A 23,613-nucleotide genomic window follows, 5' to 3' on the forward strand; every position below is an offset into this window, starting at 1 on the left:
CTGATCCTAATCCCAGTAGTTTATATATATTTTTTTAATTGTATTTGTTAAACTCTTATGAGATTTAAATAGTAGACCAGAAAACTAAAGGATCAGCTCTGAAATGCCAATTATGATTATTATCTTGTTTTTTTTTAACATTTCTAAAAATGTTAGTATGTATGCTGATAGGTACAGATTTATATCATTGGCCCTTCATTGTGCTGAATGGTCTTCACATTATGTCATGAACATAAAAATGTCATTAGAGAGTAGCATATTTAGTGTTTATTTAATGTCTTGTAATTATTTATAAGATCTGATGTAATTTACTACTTAGTCCACAAATGAGACATTTTTTCACTTCTTTGGCAGATAGAAACTGAAAGTGTTCATAAATATTTGCGTTTGAGGAAATAGATATTTGTATATGTAATTATGAAACTCCCAACTCTTTACTTGCCAGGTGGGTCTTTAAACAACTCTATGACAAAGGCCTTGTATACAGAGGGGTGAAAGTCATGCCCTTCTCCACTGCATGTAACACTCCACTTTCCAACTTCGAATCCCACCAGAATTATAAGGTATGTGAAATGGTGAGATATCTTTCAGTGCCAAGTAATGTACCTGGAATGGTTGTAAACATCATTAAGTACTCCCAGGTAGCCCCAACATGGAATGGCAGTCTTGGCATTGGTCACTACTGAGTACTGATGATGTTACCAGTCGCTGAATGAAGCCTCTTTTACGATTAAAATGAGCTTTTGGTTTTGTTTACATTGAATTTATGAGGTGTCTTATAGATTTTGCTTGCTTTGAGCATATTTTTATGCTTCTCTTCATTTATAATTCCAGCTCTGACATACTTCCCACCACTCAAAATTAATGGTTACCATTTTGGGTGACTTTGTGCTGTATCTGGGACCTGGTACATCATTAGATGTTGGGAAGAAAATTTGGGATGGTGAATTGTATTATGACCTGTTCTTTGATGAAATGGAGTCTCTACCTGTCATTAGTGTGACAGAGGTGTTGAGACATTCTGATTTTCTTTACCTCATCTAGACAGATGGTAAATGGCAGGGAATCTTCTGAAACATAGGAAGTGTTTTCATTTTTGCAAGTTTATCTAATCCTCTGTTTTTAATGGATATTAACTTGTTTGGAAGTCTTGTTTCAGGAGCCAGGTTTGGAAATTATATAAATAAAATTCAAATTTTATAAGGCCTTATCCTCTTAGAGGATGCTTTCACATATTCCATTTGATCTTTGCAAATCCTTATGAGATGAATGTGATGATTCCTTTTTGTCTTCTTGTGATTGTGCTCGTGTTGTGTTGTGTTTGTTTAATAAAATATTTCAAGCACATAAAAGTATAGAGAAAAATATACTACCTGAATACTAAGCCTGAGCTTTACCAGATCTTAATATATTTTGCTTTTTAAAGATGGGCTGGGTGTTGTCACACACACACACCTATAATCCGAGCAACTCAGAGTTTGAGGCAGGAGGATTGCAAGTTCAAGCCCAGCCTCAGCAATTTAGCAAGACTCTGTCTCAGAATGAAAAATGTAAGGGACTGGGCATGTTATTCAGGTGAGTGACCCAGAGTTCAATCACCAATACCAAGCAAATACATAAATAAAAACACTTGGGCCTGGGAATATACCTGTTAGAGCACTTTCCTAACATGTACATGTGAGGCTCTAGGTTCCCTCGCTAGCACTGCAAAAAAAAACAAATAAAAGTGCACATTAACATGGAGAATTTCAAGCACATGAAAAAGTAAATAGAAATGGGATATAAATAATGATTAACTCCCATGTGCCCTTCTGGCATCCTAACAACCATTGAATGTGGCTAGTCCTGCACTATCCATATATACGTATTACATTCATTATCACACCTAAACATAGTCATTTAACAATCATCTTTAGCATTCTCTTTTCAAGTGTATTATTTGCTGATACACATAGCATATATTTCCTATATATACTTATGTGTGTATGTATAACTTAGTTTTCACATTTCTTTTTGCGGGGGATACTAGGGATTGAACTCGGGAACACTCAATCACTGAACCACATCCCCAGCCCTATTTTGTATTTTATTTAGAGACAGGGCTCTCTAAGTTGCTTAGCGCCTTACTGTTGCTGAGGCTGGCTTTGAACTCACAATCCTCCTGCCTCCAAGTAGCTGGGATTACAGGTGTGCCCCAGTGCGCCCAGCTAGTGTTCACATTTCTAATTATTTCATAATGGTTCCAGGATTATTTTCTATTTAGATCTTGCTGGGTTTTCAGGCATGCTCCACTGTACCCAACTTATGTATTTTTAAATTTTTTTTTTTTTTAATTGTAGTGGACAAAATACCTTTATTTTATTTACTTATTCTTATGTGGTGTTGAGGATCAAACCCAGTGCCTCACATGTGCTAGTCAAGTGCTCTACCTCGGGGCCACAACCCCTGCCCCAAGATAACTATTTTCTAAAACAGTTGTTTTGTTGACTTAACTCTTCATAGGCTTATTATAAAATAGATCATTCTAACAGTGAAGCCTCCATTCTTTTATTCCTTTTCATAGAGACAGGGTCTTACTGAATTGCTTAGCACCTTACTATTGCCGAGGCTGGATTTGAACTTGCCATCTATTCTGCTTCAGTCTCCCAAGCCACTGGGATTGCAGGTGTATGCCACCATGCCTGTCTATTTTTTAGTTTTTATTTTGAGATAGTTTCACTAAGTTGATTAGGGTCTTGCTAAATTGCTGAGGCTGGTCTTGAATTTATGATCATCCTGTCTCAGCCTCCTGAGCCACTGGGATTATAGGCGTATACCACCATGCCCAGCTAAGTATTAAAAATTTTATGTGAAATTTCTTGGCTTTGAACTTTCTTTTTATAAATGTGGTGCATGGTTGCTTTGTTTTGTTTAGTGCTGGGAACTTAACCCACAGATAGTTTACCTCTGAGCAAAATCCCCAGCCCATTTTTAAGTTTTGGGACAGGATCTCACTAAGTTACTTAGGTCCTGGGCAAATTGCTAGGCTGGCCTCAAACTTTCAGTCCTCCTGCCTCTGCCTGTCAAGTCACTGGGATTATAGGCATGTACCAGCACACCACTCAGTAAACAGGTTTTTGTTGTTTTGTTTTTGTTTTTGTTTTTTTGTGGGGTGTGTTCCAGGAATTGAACTCAGGGGTTTTTTTGTTTTGTTTTGTTTTGTTTTTGAGAGCTCATTTTATTCTGAAAATTCATTTATTTTAGTCCTATTTAGGATTTGTTTCCTTTTATTTTATGACTATTATTGAGGGGTTTGTAAAATAGTACTTTACCTCAATTTGTTTCAGGATGTTCAAGATCCCTCAATATTTGTAACTTTCCCTTTGGAGGAAGATGAAAGTATCTCCTTAGTTGCTTGGACAACTACTCCTTGGACTCTCCCTAGTAATCTTGCCCTCTGTGTTAATCCAGATATGCAATATGTGAAGATTAAAGGTAAGTGGGTGCCTGTTTAGTTGTGACAAATAAGATAATATAATTTTATTTACCCAGGCGTGGTGGTACACACCATTGCTGTAGTCCCAGCAATTTGGGATTGCAAGTTCAGAGCCATCTTCAGCAATTTAGCAAGACCCTAAGAACTTAGTAAGATCCTATCTCAAAATTCAGGGGGGGAGAAAAAAAAGGAAAAGGGCTGGCACTTAGCTCAGTGGTAAAGCATCCCAGGGTTCAATCCCCAGTACCAAAGCAATCAAAGAATTTTATTTAATCAGGAAGGTAGGTAGACTTTAAGATTCTTTCATTCATTTCATTTCTGATTGAAAAGTAACACTAAAAGATTAAATTATTCTGAAATATTAAAAAGTAGAAAGTAAAATCTTGTCATATTTTTCAGTTTGTAAGCTGCTTTTATTCTTTATGCCCTTAAGGCAGATTAAGACTCTAAGATTCAAAAAAAAAACATCACATTCACTTTTAGAAATCAGTACTAGAACTTGAGAATTTTGTGCCTTTCAAATATTCCCTGGTAGAGAGTTATCACAGGCTCAACTAGGTCCTTCCATAGAGACTTAAATGAAAAAAGAATGTACTTAGTAAGTGTACCTTCATATTTGTATAGCTTACAGAAGGGAAATGAAACAAAGAAGAGAAAAACCCACTGCCAGCCAGATGCAGTGATACACACCAATAATCACAGCTACTTGGGAGGGTGAGGCAGGAGAATTGCAAGTTCAATGCTAGCCTCAGCAACTTAGTGAAAGACTCTTTCTCAGTATAAAAAGGGAGTAGGTGGCTAGGATGTAGCTCTGTGATAGAACACCATTGGGTCCTATCCCTAAAACAGAAAAAAAAAAAAAAAAAAAGAAAGAAAACCTTTGCTGGGGTACTGATAGTAGGGATTGAACCCAGGGATGCTCTACCACTGACCTACATCCTTAGCCCTTTTTCTTTTGAAACATGGAGTCTTGCTAAGTTGCTTTGGGCCTCACTAAGCTGCTGAGTCTGGCCTAAAACTTGTGATTCACTTGTCTTAGTCTCTTAGGGGTCACTGGAATTATAGGCATGCATCACCATACTTGGCTCAAAATTTTCTGTTTTTTGTATTTACCTCAAAGAATTGAGAAACAGGACTTGAACAAATATTGATGTGCCCATTTTCACAGTAGGAATATTCACAGTAGCCAAAAGTTGGAGGCATCCCAAGTGTCTTATCAACAGATGAATTGAGTAACAAAATACAGTTATTTACATACAGTAGAGTACTACTCATTCTTGAAATGTGGTCTGTTGAGTTCCTAATGGGTTACACCCATCTCAGATGCTACTTTGAGGAACATTTCTAGCAGAGCAGAGGGTAACATGCATTGGGCAGTCTGTCACCGCAGGATAACCACAGGAAGTTCCCAATGCCATGCCTATCCCTTCCTGGCTTCCATGCTGAGAGAAGGTCCTCATGTATTTCATGGATGGCTTCCTGCACACAGGCCCTGTGTTTGATCCCAACACTGCAAAAAAAAGAATTAGAAAGATGTATGTATGGTAATATATGGAGAAATGTTCACAAAATACTATGTGAAAACAAGTTTTAAAACCGTTTAGAATATTGCCTCATAATATTTGAAAAAGTAAAAAGAGGGGCTGAGGTTGTGGCTTAGCGGTAGAGCGCTCGCCTAGCACGTGCAAGGCCCTGGTTTTGATCCTCAGCACCACATAAAAATAAATAAATAAATAGAATGAAGGTATCATGTTCAACGACAACTAAAAAATATATATATATATATATATATATATATATATATATATTTTTTTTTTTTTTTTTTTTTTTTTTAAGAAGAACCTTATACATTTACACATACATTTCTTAGGTAGAATGTGCATTAAAAAATCTGGATGGAGAGACACCTGAATGAGGATATCTGAGAGGGAGTGAGATTGTATGGGACTTTTACTTTGTGAGCCATTTGATTTTTGTTAATGTTCTGATTTTTTAAACATTCACATGTATTAACCTATAGAAGGAGAAAATAAGACCAACTTTCTTCAAGTGGATATGGGTGAGAAGTAAAATAACAGCCAGCTGCCTACATGCCTTTAGGGTCTGTCTGACACAGGTTTGGAAAGCAGGGTGCTGCAGTGTTCTGTGCAGTGCTCCCTGCCAAGTCCTGAGCACTCTGGTGCTGGTGGCACAGGAGCTCTTCAGCAAAGAAATAGGCCTGATGCATGTCTCCAGAGCCAGTCTGTCTGAATCTCACTGAGGTCTACCTTTTCTCATTCTCATAGATGTTGCCAGAGGAAAATTACTCATTTTAATGGAAGCAAGATTGTCAGCCCTCTATAAAATGGAGAGTGACTATGAGGTCCTTGAAAGGTAATTATTCAGATAGTTGATATGTAGGTATATATGTGTGTGTGTCTGATTTTCGTTTTAAAGAGACGAACTTTATTACCCACCACTGTACTTTTCAAGTTGAGTCCTAAGTACTAGTAAGTCCAGGGCACATGTTCTGTTCTCATGACTAACGGTCAGGAAACCAGTGAAAGTGGTGACTTGGTGTGACTTGCAGCCTCATTTCTTTAACTTAATAATGAATTTGCATTTCTCCTTTTTCCAGATTTCCTGGTGTCTCTCTCAAAGGCAAGAAGTACAAGCCTCTGTTCGACTATTTTGTGAAGGTAAATATAGGGAACACCATGGCAGGGACTCCCCACATCCATTTCTTTGATTACTGCGGTGAAGTGATGAGTGGATTCAGTTCTTATTGTTGGATTGTCCATGTGAGTGTGCCTGAACCCACAATCTGAATTAGCATTAACAAAATTAAATTGTTGCCTTCTGGTTTAAATCATTAAATTCGTGTGGGAATGTCTGGGATGTATAGCTCAATTGTAGTCAATTGGCATGCACAGGCCCTGGATTTAATCCTCAGAACCACAAAAAGCGGGGGCAGGGGTTGGGGTTTTTTAGGGTGTTTTGTTTTTTGGTACTGGCTATTGAACACAGGGACACTCTACCACCACTGAGCCACATCCATTCCCAGCCCGTTTTATTTTGAGACAGGGTATCACTAAGTTGCTTAGGGCCTCACTAAGTTGCTGAGGCTGGCCTCAAACTTCTGATCTTCCTGCCTCAATATCCTGAGTCCCTGGGATTACAGGTTTGTGCCACCATGCCCAGCTTATGTGGGAATTTTTAAATAATGCTCTCATATTATAGAAGGAGTCACCTTCTATAATATGTTAGATTTGTATATGTATCTATGTATTGTTTATACTGTACTAGGGAACTTATGCCTCTTGATTCCCCTATCCATATTCTTTGAAATTTCCTTCTGTGACTGAATTGCTTGAGCTGGGTTGAAAGGAAGAGGAAAGCAAAGCACATGCAATGAATGGAAATAAACCAGAAGTGAGACCATATGCTAGTTCATGCTCAGGCAAGGGAAAATAATGAAGAAGCCCAGTTATGTGGCCACAAAAATTAGAAATTTTTATCTGTAAGTCTTCAAATAATTCCATCATTAATAAATGGTGAGCCACTATCCAGAGAAATGATGTCTTTAATCATCAGGTTTCTTCCCAACCTGAATAATCCTATTTTTTCTATTTCTGAAAATAACTTCACATGCTAAAGGGTTTTTCAGGCTCTTTGCATTGTTGATGCAGAAGTGTTTTTCTCTCCATCCCTGATGCCTGCCAACCTTTCTTTTTTTGCAGTGTAAAGAGAATGGCGCTTTCACTGTGCTTGTTGACCACTATGTGAAGGAGGAAGAAGGCACAGGGGTTGTACATCAGGCTCCTTACTTTGGTGCTGTGAGTAGCAGAATCTTGCAAACTTACTTATGAGAAGTAAATGTCAATAGCTGCTTGTCATGGGATGCTGAGTCTTATGTGTCATTAGGCTCTTCTCGTGTGGACTATGGAGTCAGCCTCTTCTTTGGCTCACTCCTCCCAAGATGGCATGTTAAACTTGCATCTGCAGTTTCCACTCATTGTGAACTGGTTTCTGGAAATGATGGGTAAAATCCTGGTCTGTGGCCAGACATTTAAGCTCCAAAAGGCCACCATTCCTGTTGTGTCTTTATTCATTCTTTCATGGTTTACATGTAGTAAATGTCTGTCTTGTGTGTGTGCAGTTGACAAGCTCTGTAAGTTTTAACAGCACTTAGAGATGTGCAGACACTTGGACCATCAAAATAAAGATCTCTTCCATTTCCTCTACTTGTTCTTAACCAAATACTATAGGATCAGGAGGAAGAATCTGTCCTTATCTTCCTAAACCCTATAGAAGGGTGCTCCCTTTTATGTTTTTCCTAGAATAAAAATTTTTCTAACAACACATTCCCTTTAATGTAATTTATATATAAAGATATAAACAAATAACAGAGATTTGTAAAGGCACGTTGCTTTAGAGTAAACCTTGAGTCGTGGACCTGCTGTTGATGGGAAGATCCTGGGCAAGTGTTATAGCCTGTCTGAATTTCCTTTTCTCCTCTGTAAGATGAGGGATGGTAGTTGCCTATTGGGGTAACTGAAGGATTAAATGTCATCATGTCCCTGGTGTTTAGCACAGTGCCTAATACTGTAAGAGTGAGAGTCCCTGTGGTCACTACTGCAAGAGTAGTGCCCACAGGGCACCTATAGACTCTGGGACTTTGTTATAATAATTTATTTTGTTCTCCCTTCTTTCCCTTATACCTCTTTTATTTTGGCTAGAGGATTTTGAAGCAAATCCTCAGCCTCATGTCTTTCTTTAAATAATTCCAGGTGCATCTGTGACTGATAAGGACATTTCTTTTTAATGTAGTCACCATGCCATTGTTATTTATATACAATAAAATCAAGATTTCCTTAATAGTCCTAATAATTATTCATATTTGATGTGAGTAGTCTTAATGATACCAATTAGTGTTGTAGGAACTGGTCACATATGAGGTCAAAAAATTTTTTGTGTCCGCTGGTAATGATTACTCCACTGATAGTACATAATAAAAATACAACTTCTGTAGCTGAGTCACAGCACCAAAAAATAAAGATAGTTTCATGTTTTTGAATCATAGTTCAGATTGTCCTTGTCATATGTGAATAGTTGTTACTAACTATAGTTATACTTCACATATCTACTATAATTATACCATGCAGTTCTGCAAACTATACTTTTTAAGCCCACTTGGAAAACATTTTCTAAGAGGCCTCAACTTACCTTGTCTTTGCCTGGCAGTACAGTACATCACTGTGTTGAACATCACCTGTTCCACCTCCATTCAGGGGGCTGCTTTTTCCTTATCGCAGTGGCTGAGGGCTGTTTGCACTGCAATTAATATTTCTAGTTTTTGTGTCGTGGGCATTTCCTGTCTGCCCACACATCCCGCCACCCAAGCAATACAGCGCAGTGAGAAGTGAACACAGTTCCAGGGAGAAGCATGTTAGCTTTCTAGCTTGTCTTATAGTCAAACCAGAGTAGTTTCAGTCTAACGGCCTCTGTAACTTCATATTTAAGGAGCATAGCATGTTAGTGGACACTGTAGACTCTGAAGTGGGCTGTTTGGATTTGACTCTAACTATTGCCACTTTGCAGCTGACTTCTTGTTTGGGGTTTTTGTGGGGGGTTTTTAATTTATTTTTATTAGTTATTGACGGACCTTTAATTATTTATTTGTTTTTATGTGGTGCTGAGAATCGAACCCAGTGCCTCACTCATGCTAGGCAAACACTTTACCACTGAGCCACAACCCTAGCCCCTGCAGCTGACTTCTTTGTGTGTCAGCCCCCTTATGTGTAACATGGGGGTCATCACTGTTGTGTGCAAAGAAAGCACTTGTGAAACCCTAATACACCTTCTGCCTTCCTTGCAGCATCATCATGAGGGCTAAATGAGCTAGTGTGATGAAGTGCTCGGCATTGCCGACATGCAGGTCTAATGGTTAACACTCTTCAAGGCTATTCCTGAGGCACCGTGATTTATTTATTTATTTGTTTGTTTGTTTTCGGTGGACACAACGTCTTTATTTTTATGTGGTGCTGAGGATGGAACCCAGCGCCCCGCGCATGCTGGGCAAGCACGTTACCTGTTTGAGCCACCTCCCCAGCCCCCGTGATATATTTATAAGGTGAATACCTTGGTTTTAGATTATTATTGGCATCCTTTGATAGGATGCATGCCCAGATGTATATCAAGCATCTTGTGGTGCGGTAGATTATGCTTTATACCTGTATATGCCTTTGTTTTTTAGATTTATATATATGCTGCTGTTATAAATCAAATTTTTTTTTTAAATATTTATTTTTTAGTTTTAGGTGGACACAGTATCGTTATTTTATTTTTATGTGGTGCTGAGAATCGAACCCAGTGCCTCATGCATGCTAGGGCGAGCACGCTACCACTTCCCCAGCCCTCTTATTATTCAAATTTGACTGTTTTTTTAAATATTCATATATGTCCTCTGTCATCTCAGTGAATACCCTGCTATATATGGCAGGTCTGTGAAATAATTGTTGGAAAGACTAAGCTGGATGATCTAATCAGCCTAAATGGTCGTTGAATCACCTTTAGTTAAAAGGATGAAGCTGATTATGTGTATATATCAGAATACTCAAAAGTTTGTAAACCTACCATTTCATGCTTTCCTCCTTCCTCGCACATTCAACTGTTTTATTCTTCCCTCTTGCTCCTCCGTTCCCTTTTCCCAGGATGACTATCGGGTCTGCATGGACTTCAACATTATTCAGAAAGACTCACTCCCTATTTGTCCTGTGGATGCTTCAGGCTGCTTCACAGAAGAAGTAACACATTTTGTGGGACAGTATGTGAAGGTTTGTAGTCCATAAGACCAGAAGGATGTTACTCTTATATATATATATATTTCATCAATCAGTCCCCCCTTTTTCCTCCTCAAGTAAGGAAATCAATGCAACTTATCACTCTCATTTATAGCTTATGTTGTAATTCATCTAGGAACTTGGTGGGGTTTTTTGTTGTTTCAGCATCAAATCAAACAGGCAGATACTACCAGCTGTACTAGACGGGTGTGATGTCTTTAAAGGAAGCGTGCTCTAGTTTCAGGAGCAGGAGTCAAAAACAGAACTCTGTGATTCATGAAGCAGTTTTGTGACCTTGGGGTAATGGTTTCCAATTGAAAACTTCCTTAAATGTTATGGAGCCAGGCGTGATGGTTTGCCCTGTGATCCCAGCAACATGGGAGGGTGAGGTGGAGAGTAACATGTTTGGGGCCAGTCTGGGCAGTGTAGCCAGACTTTGTCTCTAAAAAATAAAAAGGGCTGAGACTGTAGCTCAGTAGTCAAGTGTCCCTGGGTTTAATCCCCAGTGTCACCCCCCCCCCCTTTTAAAAAAACGTCATGGAATGTATTTATGTGACTAAAAATGAACACTGTTTTTTTAATGACACATTTTTTTGATGCCTTTAAATCACAACACAATGTTCGATTTTACTAATATAATTATGTTGCTGCTAAATATGATAGGGTTTTTTATATATATTTATTTTTTAGTTGTAGTTGAACACAATATCTTTATTTTATTTATTTTTGTGTGGTTCTGAGGATTGAACCCAGGGCCTCGCACGTGGTAAGCAAGCGCTCTACTGCTGAGCCACATCCCCAGCCCTGATAGGATGTTTTAATGACTGAATTTTTATTTTTTAACAGGATGCCGACAAAAACATCATCAGGACCTTGAAGGAACAGGGCAGACTTCTTGTTGCCAGCACCTTCACACACAGTTACCCTTTCTGCTGGAGGTAAGAGGAGGCCAAGACTATCGTAGCTGGAACTCCACACTCTGGTTACGCCGTTTGTGTGCCTGTACCTTCACATTCATAGGATCCATCTCAGGGGTACCCTGTAGTTAGTGTTTGGAAACTGCCCTCTTATTTTTAGGAGAATGCAAAAAAGTCGTCTCTTTCCTTGGGAGTTGCGGGGTTGGGGGATACACACTATTTTATGTTGTGGCCACATTTTTTTTTTTCTTTTTTAAGGATGCCAAACATCTTTGAAATTTTATAATGGAATTTATTGAGAAATATAATGTTATGATATCAAGTCTTAATACTGGATCATGCTACAAATTTGTGGACCAAAATCTAGTGTTCAGTGGCCTAAAATTCAGTCCCCATATTTTGTCTCTCTGCTGACAGTCACATCACATCTTAGAAAACTGTCATCAGTAGAACTCTTGTTTTTCTTTTTAGTGTTGGTATTTATTTATTTATTTACTTATTTTGTGCTGGGTAGTGAACACAGGTGTGCTTTACCATTGAGCTGTGTACCTAATCTTTTTTTGTTTTTTATTTTAAGACAAGATCTTTCACTAAGTTGCCTTGGGGTCTCTCAGTAAGACTGTCCTCAGATTTACAATCCTGCTGCAGCCTTCCAAGGGTGTGCAGCACTGCATCCACCTCTGGTCTCATTCTTTTATTGGGTTTTGCCCTTCGTAGTATTGTGGAGATGATGTTGAGTTTTTTTGTTTGTTTGTTTGTTACCAGACATTGAACTCAGGGGCACTCGACCACTGAGCCACATTCCCAGTCCTCTTTTATATTTATTTAGAGATAGGGTTTCACTGAGTTGCTTAGTGTCTCGCCATTGCTGAGGCTGGCTTTGAACTCTGATCCTCCTGCCTTAGCTCCCAAGCTGCTGGGATTACAGGCATATGCCACTGCCCCCAGTGAGATGACCAATTTTTAAGACTTAAGACATTTGCATCTATAATAAAAATGAATTTTAACCAGGCTCAGTGGCACACCCTGTAATCCCAGTAGCTTTGGAGGCTGAGACTGGAAGATCACATGTTTGAGGCCAGCTTCATTCAGCAACTTATAGAGAGCCTGTCTCAAAATTAAAAAATAAAAAGTTCTGAGCATGTAGTTCAGTGATAAAGCATTCCCTGAATTAAATCCCCAGTACTAAAAAATAAAATAGAATAAAATAAAATGAAATAATTAAAATTTAAAAATACAGTACAGTATAACGTGTATGTATGTGTTCGTCTAAGCAGAAGTCCAGGTAGATAGTGGTGTATTAATAAATGACTGAAAGTCAGTTTTCCTTGGGTGCTTACATCTCTCCTGACTGGCTCCATCTGTGTTTGCCTCCCCAGATCAGACACTCCGCTCATTTACAAAGCAGTGCCCAGCTGGTTTGTGCGAGTGGAGCACATGGTGGATCAGCTACTGAAGAACAACGACCTGTGTTACTGGTGAGCAGTGAGATGTGTTTCTTCATACTCTCCTTTGCTTTGGTTAGTATGGTTTACACTCTCCCAAGTCACAATTTTTATTATGACTGTACTTTTTATAGTCATCTTTTTTTTTAAGTTGGACATAATACCTTTATTTTATTTATGTGTTTTTTGTGGTACTGCAAGCACTCTACCAGCCCCTATAACCATCTTTTATTGTTCATTGTTATAGCTGTCTCTATTCTGTATGTAAAGGAACATAAAATAATTTAATATACAAGAGTAATATCCTTATGATACAACATGTAAAGAAGCCTTTTTTTTCTTTAAAACCCAATGGAAATGAGAAATGGCCCCTTATACGTTTTACATAGTAAAATGACTTTGGAGGAAAAATTCTGGCGTTACTCCCTCTGCTAACATCAAATAAAAATTTTCAGGATAAACATTTTGTGGTGTATCCGCAAAACACCATTTGTACTTAACCATTTTTGGTGCTTGTTGAGTTCCTGGTATAGATAAGCTCCAAGCTCAGAAACTTTTCTCTCTGCAGCTGAAGTTTGGCAAATAGATGACAATGTCATCTCCACCTGTGTTTGTAAAATGAAGCAAAGTTTGAATTTGCAAAATGAAACAAAGTTCAAATCTGCATTTCAAAAGAATGTTTTTCGCTGAGAGTTTGGATTTCAATTCTTTTTTGTTTTGTTTTGTTTTTTTGGATTTCAATTCTTACTTCCCACAGGGACTTAACCCAACCAAAGAATTGTATTTGATTTGGGGAAAATGAGATCTCAGGACAATAAAGAAAAATGGTTTTAAACTATGGCTTTCTAGTACATTATAGCAAAGTGTGACTTCTCAAAAAGCAGCTTTTTTTTTTTTAAGAGAGGATTTTTTTTAAATATTTATTTTTTAGTTTTCGGCGGACACAATATCTTTGTTTGTATGTGGTGCTGAGGATCGAACCTGGGCTGCACACATGCCAAGTCGAGCGCGCTACCGCTTGAGCCACATCCCCAGCCCAAAAAAAAGCAGCTTTTTCATCTAAAGCTAGCAAGCTCATTAGTTCCTCTAATGTATAAGGTAGTAGTGTGGAATAAGGTAGCCTCAAAGGAGAATAGACATATAAACTGATCTGTAGAAAGCAGGATAAAAATGCAGTGCCCAAAAGAAGAAGACATATTTAGAAGCCTGGCAATACCCTGACTCAGCCTTGTGCTTAGAGGAATTCCTGCAAAGCTGAACCTTAAGGAATAAGGAGCTCTTTTCCAGTCAAAATAGTAGAAGTTCTGGGAGTAGTAGGGATGGCAGAGGGAAGGAAGACTAAATGGCAGAGAAAGATGGGGAGTCACATGCCAAGGAACTTAACCTCATTGCTGAAGGCTAAAATGCAAGGTCAGGGATGACCAAGGAGGAGACCAGAGAGGGCCACAGAGAAACTTCCAATTACCCAGCTCATTAGGAGCTTATGCTAATACTTTTTAGTAAAGCTGGTGTCATCAGATGACATGAAGACTAGAATTGCTTGGAATGAAGCTGCTAGAGTCAGGGTGGCTAGTCAAGAGAGGTCTGTGGTGGTCCCCAGTTGACAAGGAGGATGTGGGGAATGTATATGCTTTGGGTCAAGTCAGTGGAAGCAAAGGCTGTCACGTATGCTGGTGCTATCCATTATAAAATATGCTTCTTGTATCTCAAGTTCAAGGCCAGCCTTAGCAATTCTGGGAGACCCTGTCTCAAAAAATAAGAAGGGTTAGGGATGTAGCACAGAGGTAGAGCACTCCTGTGTCCAATCCCCAGTACTGGGGGGAAAAAATAAAAAGAAAACATGTTCCTAGCAGTGAGCTCAGTATTTTATATCATTTGATTCACAAAAGCTTATATGAATATAATTTACAATTTTTATTTCAATGGAATTTTGTTCTTAAATGATTGTCTAATGTACTACGGCAGGGTCCCAGAGTTCGTGCGAGAAAAGCGGTTTGGAAATTGGCTGAAAGATGCACGTGACTGGGCAATTTCCAGAAACAGATACTGGGGCACCCCCATCCCACTGTGGGTCAGTGAAGACTTTGAGGAGGTGAGGTGGGGCCATGTGGACTGTGCTGGGGCACTTTGCTCATGCAGCGTGAATGTGGTGGAAAGTCATGTTTTTCTCTCTTTGCCCCTTTCTTATTTCATCTCTTTTTTTTCTCTATTCTTTTCTAGAATCATGACATAAAATAATTATTTTTAGTATTTGAATTTCTAAATTTTCTTCTTCTATAAAAAGTAAAAAATACATTCTGCGTTTTTCTCAGGGAAATCCACATATTAAGTGCTTTATTCTTGTGTTACACAGATCTCTTCCTCTGTGCATTAAGTTATAGCATTAACTTAAGGTTAATAATGAAAATAATGAAAAAGCAGAACTTGAAAAAAATTTAACATTGTGTTGATGGCTTTAGTAAACTTCTAAAATTGCATTAGTAAACTTACAAAAATTTGTGTGTGTGTGTGTACATGTGTGTACATGCGCAGATACACAGACATATTTCCATGAGAGGGTCTTCTGCCATTACTGAGAGCTTTACAGCAAAGATAAGCAATGGCACCTTGGGGACTTGTCACTTTCCTTTAGGGACCTAAGAGGCAGCTGTGAAGTAACTGAATCAGAAGATTTTGGGGAACTGGACAGGAAAGACGGAGAAAGAGACTGTGGGTGCCTGTAGTGTAGCCGAAACCCCCTTGCTAGGTGAGACCCACAGCAGCTCCCGCTGGCACAGCCCCGGTCAAAGGATTCCCCTAATTCTGAGTGTACCAGCAAGCTCCATCTCTCACTTCCTTACTTAGATAAATCCTAACATCTAGTGAGTTAGGCTGAGTCTTTTGATCTGATCCAAGAACACTAACTTAGTTCTAGCTTTGTCTTGGGCAGATTCCAGATTAAAGTTCTAGGTGCCAGGAAGAAACACAGATGCCTTAGATCAATAGTCCAAGGCATTTCTCTTATGCATTTCACCATGATTTTGGCAGAGATTTGCACATAGTAAACCCTCCATAATTACCCACTAAGATGATGGCTGTCAGTGTTTAAAATCCCCACGTAAGAGCCCTCTGACATAGGGTAGATAACAAAGTGGACAAGTTAGTGCTTGCCTTGTCAGAGACCAGTGTGTGGTGTTGTTGAACAGTCAACCATGTTGAAGATAGTGTCCTTCAGCCCAGATTGGTATTTTAATGAGCTTTTAAGGAAAAATCAGAGGTTTCTCAAACAGGAATATCACGTAAATTAATTCAGTTTGATCTCTCTGGCTCTAAGGAACTCTTTCTTTTAACTTTATTTTTAACAGGTAGTTTGCATTGGGTCAGTGGCAGAACTTGAAGAACTGTCAGGAGCAAAAATCTCGGATCTCCACAGAGAGAGGTCAGTTTCTCAATGATTAATTCACTTCAGTCCTGTCACCTCCTACTGAGACATGATACCTAACAAATTACATAGCTGCACATGGCAAGCGCTAGTTTGTGAATCACTATTGATGACTTGCATAGGATTAAGGTAATATGTCCTCCCTCCCCAGTTGAAACACCAGGTGACAATAATGTGTGGTACTCTCAAAAGCCTTTGAGAATGGCTGACATTTCTGTTTACAAATGCATTTTCATTTATGCTTCACTTAACTATGGGATATGTCCTGAGAAATGCATCCTTAGACAATTCTTTTTTAGTATGAACACCCATTTTGGAGTGTCCTTGCACAAACCCAGATGGCATAGATGACTCGCTTGACATGGCCTTTTTATGCAACCAAGAAACATGGTAAACACAAGATGTAGGTGGATACTGTTAGTATAATAGCCATACAGTTTTGACAGTTTCGTTTTGGTTTTTTTCCTGTCATACTGGGAATTAAGCCCAGGGCTTCACATGTGCTAAGTAACTACCCCTACCACTGAGGTATATCACCAGCTCTTTTTTCAAGTTTCATTTTTGTGACAGGGTCTCACTAAGTTGTCCAGACTGACTTTGAAATTTTTAATTTTGGTCATTCTGCCTCAGCCTCCCAAGTAGCTGGGATTACAGGCTTCATTAACTTTTTTTTTTCATGAGTAGAAGTACACTCTAAAGTAACAATGAGAAGGCCAAGCAAGGTGGTGGCCCACCTGAAATCCTAGTGACTTGAGAGGCTGAGTCAAGAAGATCAGAAATTCAAGGCCAGTCTGGGCAATTTAGCAAGACCCTGTCTCAAAACGAAAACTGGCTGGAGATGCAGCTCAGTGGCAGAGTGCTCCTGGACTCAATCCCCATTACCACACACAAAAAAATAAGTAAATGCATAAACCAGTTACATCATTTGTTATCATGTTATGTGCTGTACTTAATTATATGTGCTATATTTTTATTACTTTTATACATCTGGTAGCACACTGGTTTGTTCACACCACTATCACCATAAACACATGAATAATCCATTTACTCAGCGTCAGGACCATTATATGTCACTAAGTGAGAGGAATTCTTCTGCTCCCTTACAGTTGCATGGGACCACCATTGTACATGCCTTGTTGTACAACCTTTGAATAATATCGTATTGGGGCTCTGTGTTTCTTACTGGCAGTTAAACTGCAAGTTCTGTTGTGCATAAAATGAGAAGTACTGCTTTTCTGTGTACTAGCATTGACCACCTGACCATTCCATCACGCTGTGGGAAAGGATCACTGAGGCGCGTGTCTGAGGTATTTGACTGCTGGTTCGAAAGTGGCAGCATGCCCTATGCTCAGGTTCATTATCCATTTGAAAACAAGAGGGAGTTTGAAGATGCTTTTCCTGCAGACTTCATTGCCGAAGGCATAGACCAAACCAGAGGATGGTATGCCCTTTCTTGCTTTAAGTGTTTTCTTGATTTTATTGAGTACCTACCGTGTGTCCTTTTGTGCTGACTAGGGCCGTGGCAAACAAGACAGCCTGTGTTCCTGCTTTCTGACCTTTCTACCCACTATGAATACTAAAATGCTTTTCAACTAGGATATTCTTTCACTGAAATAGAACTATGGTATTATAATTTGAATTATTTCACTAATATTTTTGCATTTATCTATATGTTAAGTTGGAAGTTTAAGTCATACAAAACAATATGTGTTCTTAACTTTTTCTTATTATTTACTCAAATGCCTAATGAGTATTTACAAGATTATAGGTTGGGTGCTTAATATTGGGGAGGTAGTCATGTGCATGGGTAAAAATTCTAGCCTTATCAATTAACATTTTAAAGAAAATCCAAATTTTAAAATACACAAGGGAGGAGGATTTGGGAATTGGGTTTTGTCTTGTGCCCTATTAAGCAATATGCTCATCCCCTTAATTGGAAAAAAGTGTGTTGCCTTCTTTTTTGGATAGGATTTGCTGGCCCATGTGCTAATTATAGTTTCATTAATAATGTTTCTAAAGGGATGTATTTAAGGAATTTTTGGTGTTATTTTCTGCTCTTCCAGTTTGTGTTAATCATTGAATCCATACCTTAGTGTATTCAATGTGTCATTTTAATATTCTAATCAATTTATCTATAGGAACAGCTATCAGAAACAAATTCCTATTGTGGGGAGGGCCAGATGACTTCCCAGTGAGCTTGTTTCTCTTAAAAATAGTGAAGTCTGGCAGCTGTTTTAAGTCTTTGTGTGGACCCCATGTGCCCACTCTCCCTTTCCACAGATCATGGCTGCCTCCTGGGTACCAGCAGTCCTCCTAGCCTGTTTTTTTTGAACTGAAAGGGCTGTCTGGCTTGGTATTTATACTAGAATGGGGGTCTTCTCTCCTCATTAGTTATGTTCCCTGATGTTCCTAGAGTACAGGGTTAGGTCAGGTGATAGGAGAACATCACCCCTGGGATAGTAGGTACATGTCAGGGTGGCATGTAAGCATCACCCAGGGCAGTGGCAGGAATGTGAGAGTTCTCACAAGGAACAGGCTAGGGAGCTATGCATTAATGGGATGCATAACATCTGACAAAATAGAAGCATTTTCTAGGTTCTGGAGTCTGCCTTTTGACCTTTGTATGAGTGCTTTTTTTTCTTTTTGTCATCACATTATTTGTCCTGTATGATCTTTTCTTGTTTCACCAGGTGTTTCAGGTGGTGCTGAGGGAACCCTGTGCTGCCTTTATAGCTGGTTATACTTAGCTCCCTATTGGGGAGTTGGGGTAGCAGAGGGAGGACCAGGACATTGATGGAGGCTTTTATTTCTTTGCAAGCCAGAGGCTCTAATTTGATAGATCTCTGGTGGGTTCCATGCATCTGTTTATTTTTCAACCCTTCCTTCATGGTTATGATGTGTAACTAGAATTAAGAACCTTTGGTTTGTATGATTATCAAGAAGTATACTGTATCAAAAATAGAAATTCAGTCCAGTGAGTTAATGTATTTTTTCCTGTGCTTGGATTCCTTCTCTGTTCTTACCGAATTGTTGGGGTTTTGCTGTTTTTTTTTTCTTCAGGTTTTACACCCTACTGGTGCTGGCCACAGCCCTCTTTGGACAACCACCTTTCAAGAATGTGATTGTGAACGGTCTTGTCCTGGCAAGGCAGGTGCACTCTTCTATGTAGTGACTAGTTCAGTCCTAAAATGTGGGGTTTTGTTAACCTCTGTTTAACTTACAAGGAAGCTCTCTGGGGCTCTAGAACCCAAGTTCTAAGACCCAAGCTAGTGAGAGCCACACCATGCTCCACTCTGCCCCCCATTGAGTATTATTTCCAATTTTTGACTATTATAGGACACTCTTATTTTTCCTTTGCTTCCATTACCTCTACTCATTGAGAATAAACATAAATAAAATAATATAGAGGCATGGCTATGAGGAGGAAGATCTAACATCTAGTCTGTCTGTGTCCTTACCCTGTGTACATCAACATGTCCTCACACTGTCAATTTTCAGAACTATTTCACATGGCTCCTGTAATTATCTCCTTTCAATGATGAAGAAATTTACAGCACAGAAAAGTAACTTGCTGAAGGGCTTAGCAAATGAGTGCTAAATTCATGTCTCGAATCCTGAACTCAGGGCTTTCACGTATTAAGCATGTGTTCTTTTGAGCTGCACTCTCAGACCTTTTCTTTCCTCCCTCACTGAAAATGTTATTGACGTTATTATAAGTTTGCATGCATAAAGATGTCAAAAAGTATGCTCTCTTGCATACTTTGCATAGTTTCCCTCCAGTGGTTACATTTGGAAATCATAGTCTAATAATAAATATCACAACCAGGAGGCTGACGTACGTAGTCCACTGATATTATTCTCATTTCTCCTGTTTTAGATATACTCATTTGCTTATGTGTATTTACTAGAATACAACTTTCTCACATCTGTAGGTTTCTCTGTCCACAAACACAGTCATAATAATGAATGATTTCAACACCACAAGGTTTTCTCCTATTGCCCTTTATAATTACACTCACTCTCCAACCTTCCACCCTCATTCCCAATCCCTGGCAACCACTAGTCTAGATAGTATATGATTGTGATAGAGGTATATATCAAAAGTTCATTCATTTCCATTGATGAATAGTGTTCCATAGTATGGGTGTACCATAGTTTATTTAACCTTCCACCCCTTGAAAGACATCTGGGTGTTTCACTGTTTGCTGGTGTGAATAAAGCTGTTGTGAACATTCTTGTAGTAATTTTTTATGTAACTATAATTCTTTATTTCTCTGGGATAAATGCAAAGATATCTTCCTTCTCTAGTCAGCCTGATGGCTCCCCATGGTATTCAGAAATTGTTTACAACCGTAGGTATGTCTTAATGCTGGCTTGCATCTAAATTATTTACTCCTTCCATTTGCATTTGTGTATTCCTAGTTGCAGATAATCTATATACATGTGTAAAAGTCAGCTGTGTTGTTTACTTGTTTAATTGGCATCTACTTTTTGCTTTATAAGTGATGGCCAGAAAATGAGCAAAAGAAAAAAGAATTATCCTGATCCTGTTTCAATTATCGAGAAGTATGGTGCTGATGCGCTCAGGTACAAAGCAGTCCTTCATCTTCAGTGTGTGTGTCATTTTTATATTGGCATCTCTCATATTATTAATTACAGTTCTTAAGTTCTTAGTTTGTAATTATGCTTTTTAACATGGATTTGTTATATGGAAAGTTACATTGGTGTGGTTGTTGATTTTAAGGCCTAAAAACAGTTTTCTGTATAATAAAATCATTTTCAAACCTAGAGATTTTTTTTGAGGAAAAGGACCTGCTTTGGATTTTATGAGCTATCCAGGGCCTCCCCGAGACTAGTTGCAGGTTGCCTATGAGTCACATTCTTTCTAGTTTCTGTGTCTTGTGTATTAGGATTTTTTTTTTTTACCATTTATTTTAATTTCACACTTATAAAACCATATGAGTAAGAGCAAATAAATTAATATTGAAGAAGTTTTAGAGAAATTTGAGCCACTGTTTGAAATGTTCATAATCATGAAATCACATGGTATTCAAGTTGAAAGGGACCTGAAGGTCTCATTCAGCATCCCCATGTCATAGAGAAGACCCAAGCCCTGGAGCAGTGAGAAGGGCTATCCTTCAACTCATTTATCTGTCAGACTTGCCCTTGGTGCATCCACTATTTAGGCTAAGTAACTATAGTGTGGGCTATCCTGTAGAGTGATTGATATTCCTAATATCTTCACTCAAATGCCACACTCTGCACTTTGTAAAGGCTACTCTCTCTGAACTCCTGTGTCCACATGCATTGGAGATGTGGGCAGTGTCCATGGGAGACAAGAAGTGTCTCTTGATGAGGATCAGGCAGCCTTCCTCTTATTCTGAATGCAGTGCCATATTTTGGTATGGGGTCACAAACGGGTAACCCCTTTGTAATTTGCTGTGTCTTGTACACAAAACAAAGACTTTTTGACTTTTAAATTGATCATATGTAACTTTCCCATGTGAATTTTCTGCCTTTTCCAGATTATATCTGATTAATTCCCCTGTGGTGAGAGCAGAAAATCTCCGCTTTAAGGAGGAGGGCGTGCGGGACGTCCTTAAGGATGTGCTGCTCCCATGGTACAACGCTTACCGCTTCTTCATCCAGAACATCTTGAGGCTCCAGAAGGTACAGGCCACAGTAGGCCACACATGTGCTAAGCCACAAGGTGGGGCTCTGTGTGGCCACTTTGTTGTACTCTCTGATGTTGGGGACAGCCAAGAGCCATGAGGAGGCCATGCATGAAGGTGCAATAGTTGTCCAGGGTCTTCTGTGGGTCATGGGCCTCACCTGTAGAGGGGTAGGGTATGTTTGTTTTATCAGCAGATTCTCAGTGCCAGGGACATCATGTTTAGTGAGGTCACATTATCTCTGCTCTTGTTACCCTGGTGCTGCTGCTGCTGCCTGAACCAAAGTGGTCAGGGAATTCAGTTTGTGGAGCAGGGACAGGTGAAATGGGCTTTTAGAATCAAGGAAGATTTGGACAAAGCAAAAAGCAGAGAGGAATAGAGTATTCTGGGTAAGGTCATCAGCCTAAGAATGCAAATAGTTCCCAGTACTAGGTTTCCGTTTGTAGACAATCCTGTATTCTGTCCCAGAAAGTTTTATTGTCCTTTTTTCCTTCCATTGATTGATTGATAGATAGATATTTATGGTACTGAGACTTGAACTCGAGTTCACCCAGCCTTTTTTTATATTTTTTTTAGAGATAAGGTCTCACTGAGTTTCTTAGGATCTCACTAAGTTGCTGAGGCTGGCTTTGAACTTGTGATCCTCCTGCCTCAGCCTCCTAATGTGCTGAGATTACAGGCATGCACCACCCCACCCAGCTCTTTCCTTGGATTTTAAAGTATTTAAACCATATATAAGATTTGCAAATATCTCTCAATTCAGAAGCACTCTTCAGTGCAGAGCAGTAGTTTTTTTCCCTGAATTCTCTTCACTTCACTCAGAAAACAATTATTGCCAGGCACCATCATACACACCCATAATCCCAGCAATTTATCAAGGCCCTATCTCAAAATATTAAAAGGGATGAGGTTGTTTCTCAGTGATCAGTGACCTCTAAGGTCAGTACCCGGTACCAAAAAATAATAGTATGAAGGAATTAAAGACTTAATGTCCCAAGTTAGTGTGTATCTGGATAATATTGCTGAATGTCAGAAAATTAGATTGCCTGTTAATAATTTGAGTTGTTTTGGGTTTTTGCTGCTCTTTCTGTTTTAGTGATTTTTGAGTTTATTTTTCTCTAGTAAGTTACTTCCCTTCTGTTAATGTGAATGTCTCATTAATTGTCCTCAGGAAGAAGAAATAGAATTCCTCTACAATGAGAGCACTGTTACAGAAAGCCCCAATATCACAGACCGGTGGATTCTGTCCTTCATGCAGTCGCTTGTGGGCTTCTTTGAGACCGAAATGGCAGGTGAGTCTCTCCTGGTCTGTCCTCTTATGATTAAGGACTGTTTATGTGTGTTTATGTGTTTATGTGTGTCATTTCATTATTTAATTGCTTTTCTTTGAAAAAAAAAAATAGAAGAAATTTTGAGAGATAACAGAATGAACAGACAGCAAATAAATATTTCTTCTAATCCCCAAATATAATTTTGTTACGGCTTGTTGATTATAGAAAGGTATTTGTTTCCAAGCCCTTAAGAATTCTGTCTGAGGGGTGTCCAGGTGGCCTCACTCCTTCACAGTGTAATAGGCTTTGGATTTGGATAGCTATGGGTTCAGACCCCAGGTCTACCACTTGTTACCTCTCCAGGGTCTTGCCTCAGGTCTCTCAGCCTAGATTTCCTTATCTGCAGAATGCCTGGTAGAATTATAATAAGGCTAAATAGAGATGATTCACATAAGTTGACAGGCAGAAATAGGTATTCGATAAGTAATACTTGTTATAATGCATTTTTTTTTTTAATTTTAGGTCTGTTTTCCTAAATAAACACCAGTGAGTTTAGTTTTAGAGAGAGGTTGGGAAAGTGGGTTATATTGA

At 38.9% G+C, this 23,613-nt stretch overlaps 1 protein-coding gene across 2 annotated transcripts in view; it reads left to right on the forward strand.

Moving 5' to 3' along the window:
* The window catches only part of Iars1 (isoleucyl-tRNA synthetase 1), a 58,646-nt gene that overhangs the window by 10,666 nt on the left and 24,367 nt on the right, over positions 1-23,613 (forward strand). For both annotated transcript variants that reach the window (XR_006854675.2, XM_046457697.2), the window contains exons 7-21: positions 446-563; positions 3,327-3,474; positions 5,761-5,848; positions 6,093-6,153; positions 7,195-7,290; positions 10,168-10,290; positions 11,143-11,234; positions 12,593-12,691; positions 14,624-14,750; positions 16,003-16,076; positions 17,326-17,520; positions 19,140-19,226; positions 20,583-20,666; positions 21,605-21,749; positions 22,923-23,043. Coding sequence is in view for 1 of the 2 variants with exons in the window: in XM_046457697.2 (XP_046313653.1) it covers positions 446-563; positions 3,327-3,474; positions 5,761-5,848; positions 6,093-6,153; positions 7,195-7,290; positions 10,168-10,290; positions 11,143-11,234; positions 12,593-12,691; positions 14,624-14,750; positions 16,003-16,076; positions 17,326-17,520; positions 19,140-19,226; positions 20,583-20,666; positions 21,605-21,749; positions 22,923-23,043 (1,658 nt within the window). In the remaining variant the exon portion in view is untranslated. The remainder of the gene's footprint in view (positions 1-445; positions 564-3,326; positions 3,475-5,760; positions 5,849-6,092; positions 6,154-7,194; positions 7,291-10,167; positions 10,291-11,142; positions 11,235-12,592; positions 12,692-14,623; positions 14,751-16,002; positions 16,077-17,325; positions 17,521-19,139; positions 19,227-20,582; positions 20,667-21,604; positions 21,750-22,922; positions 23,044-23,613) is intronic.

This window comes from Marmota monax, unplaced genomic scaffold (assembly GCF_021218885.2).
Source record: "Marmota monax isolate L192 unplaced genomic scaffold, Marmota_monax_Labrador192_F-V1.1 WCK01_AAM20220418_F8-fsc00231, whole genome shotgun sequence".
Taxonomy (NCBI): Eukaryota; Metazoa; Chordata; class Mammalia; order Rodentia; family Sciuridae; genus Marmota; species Marmota monax.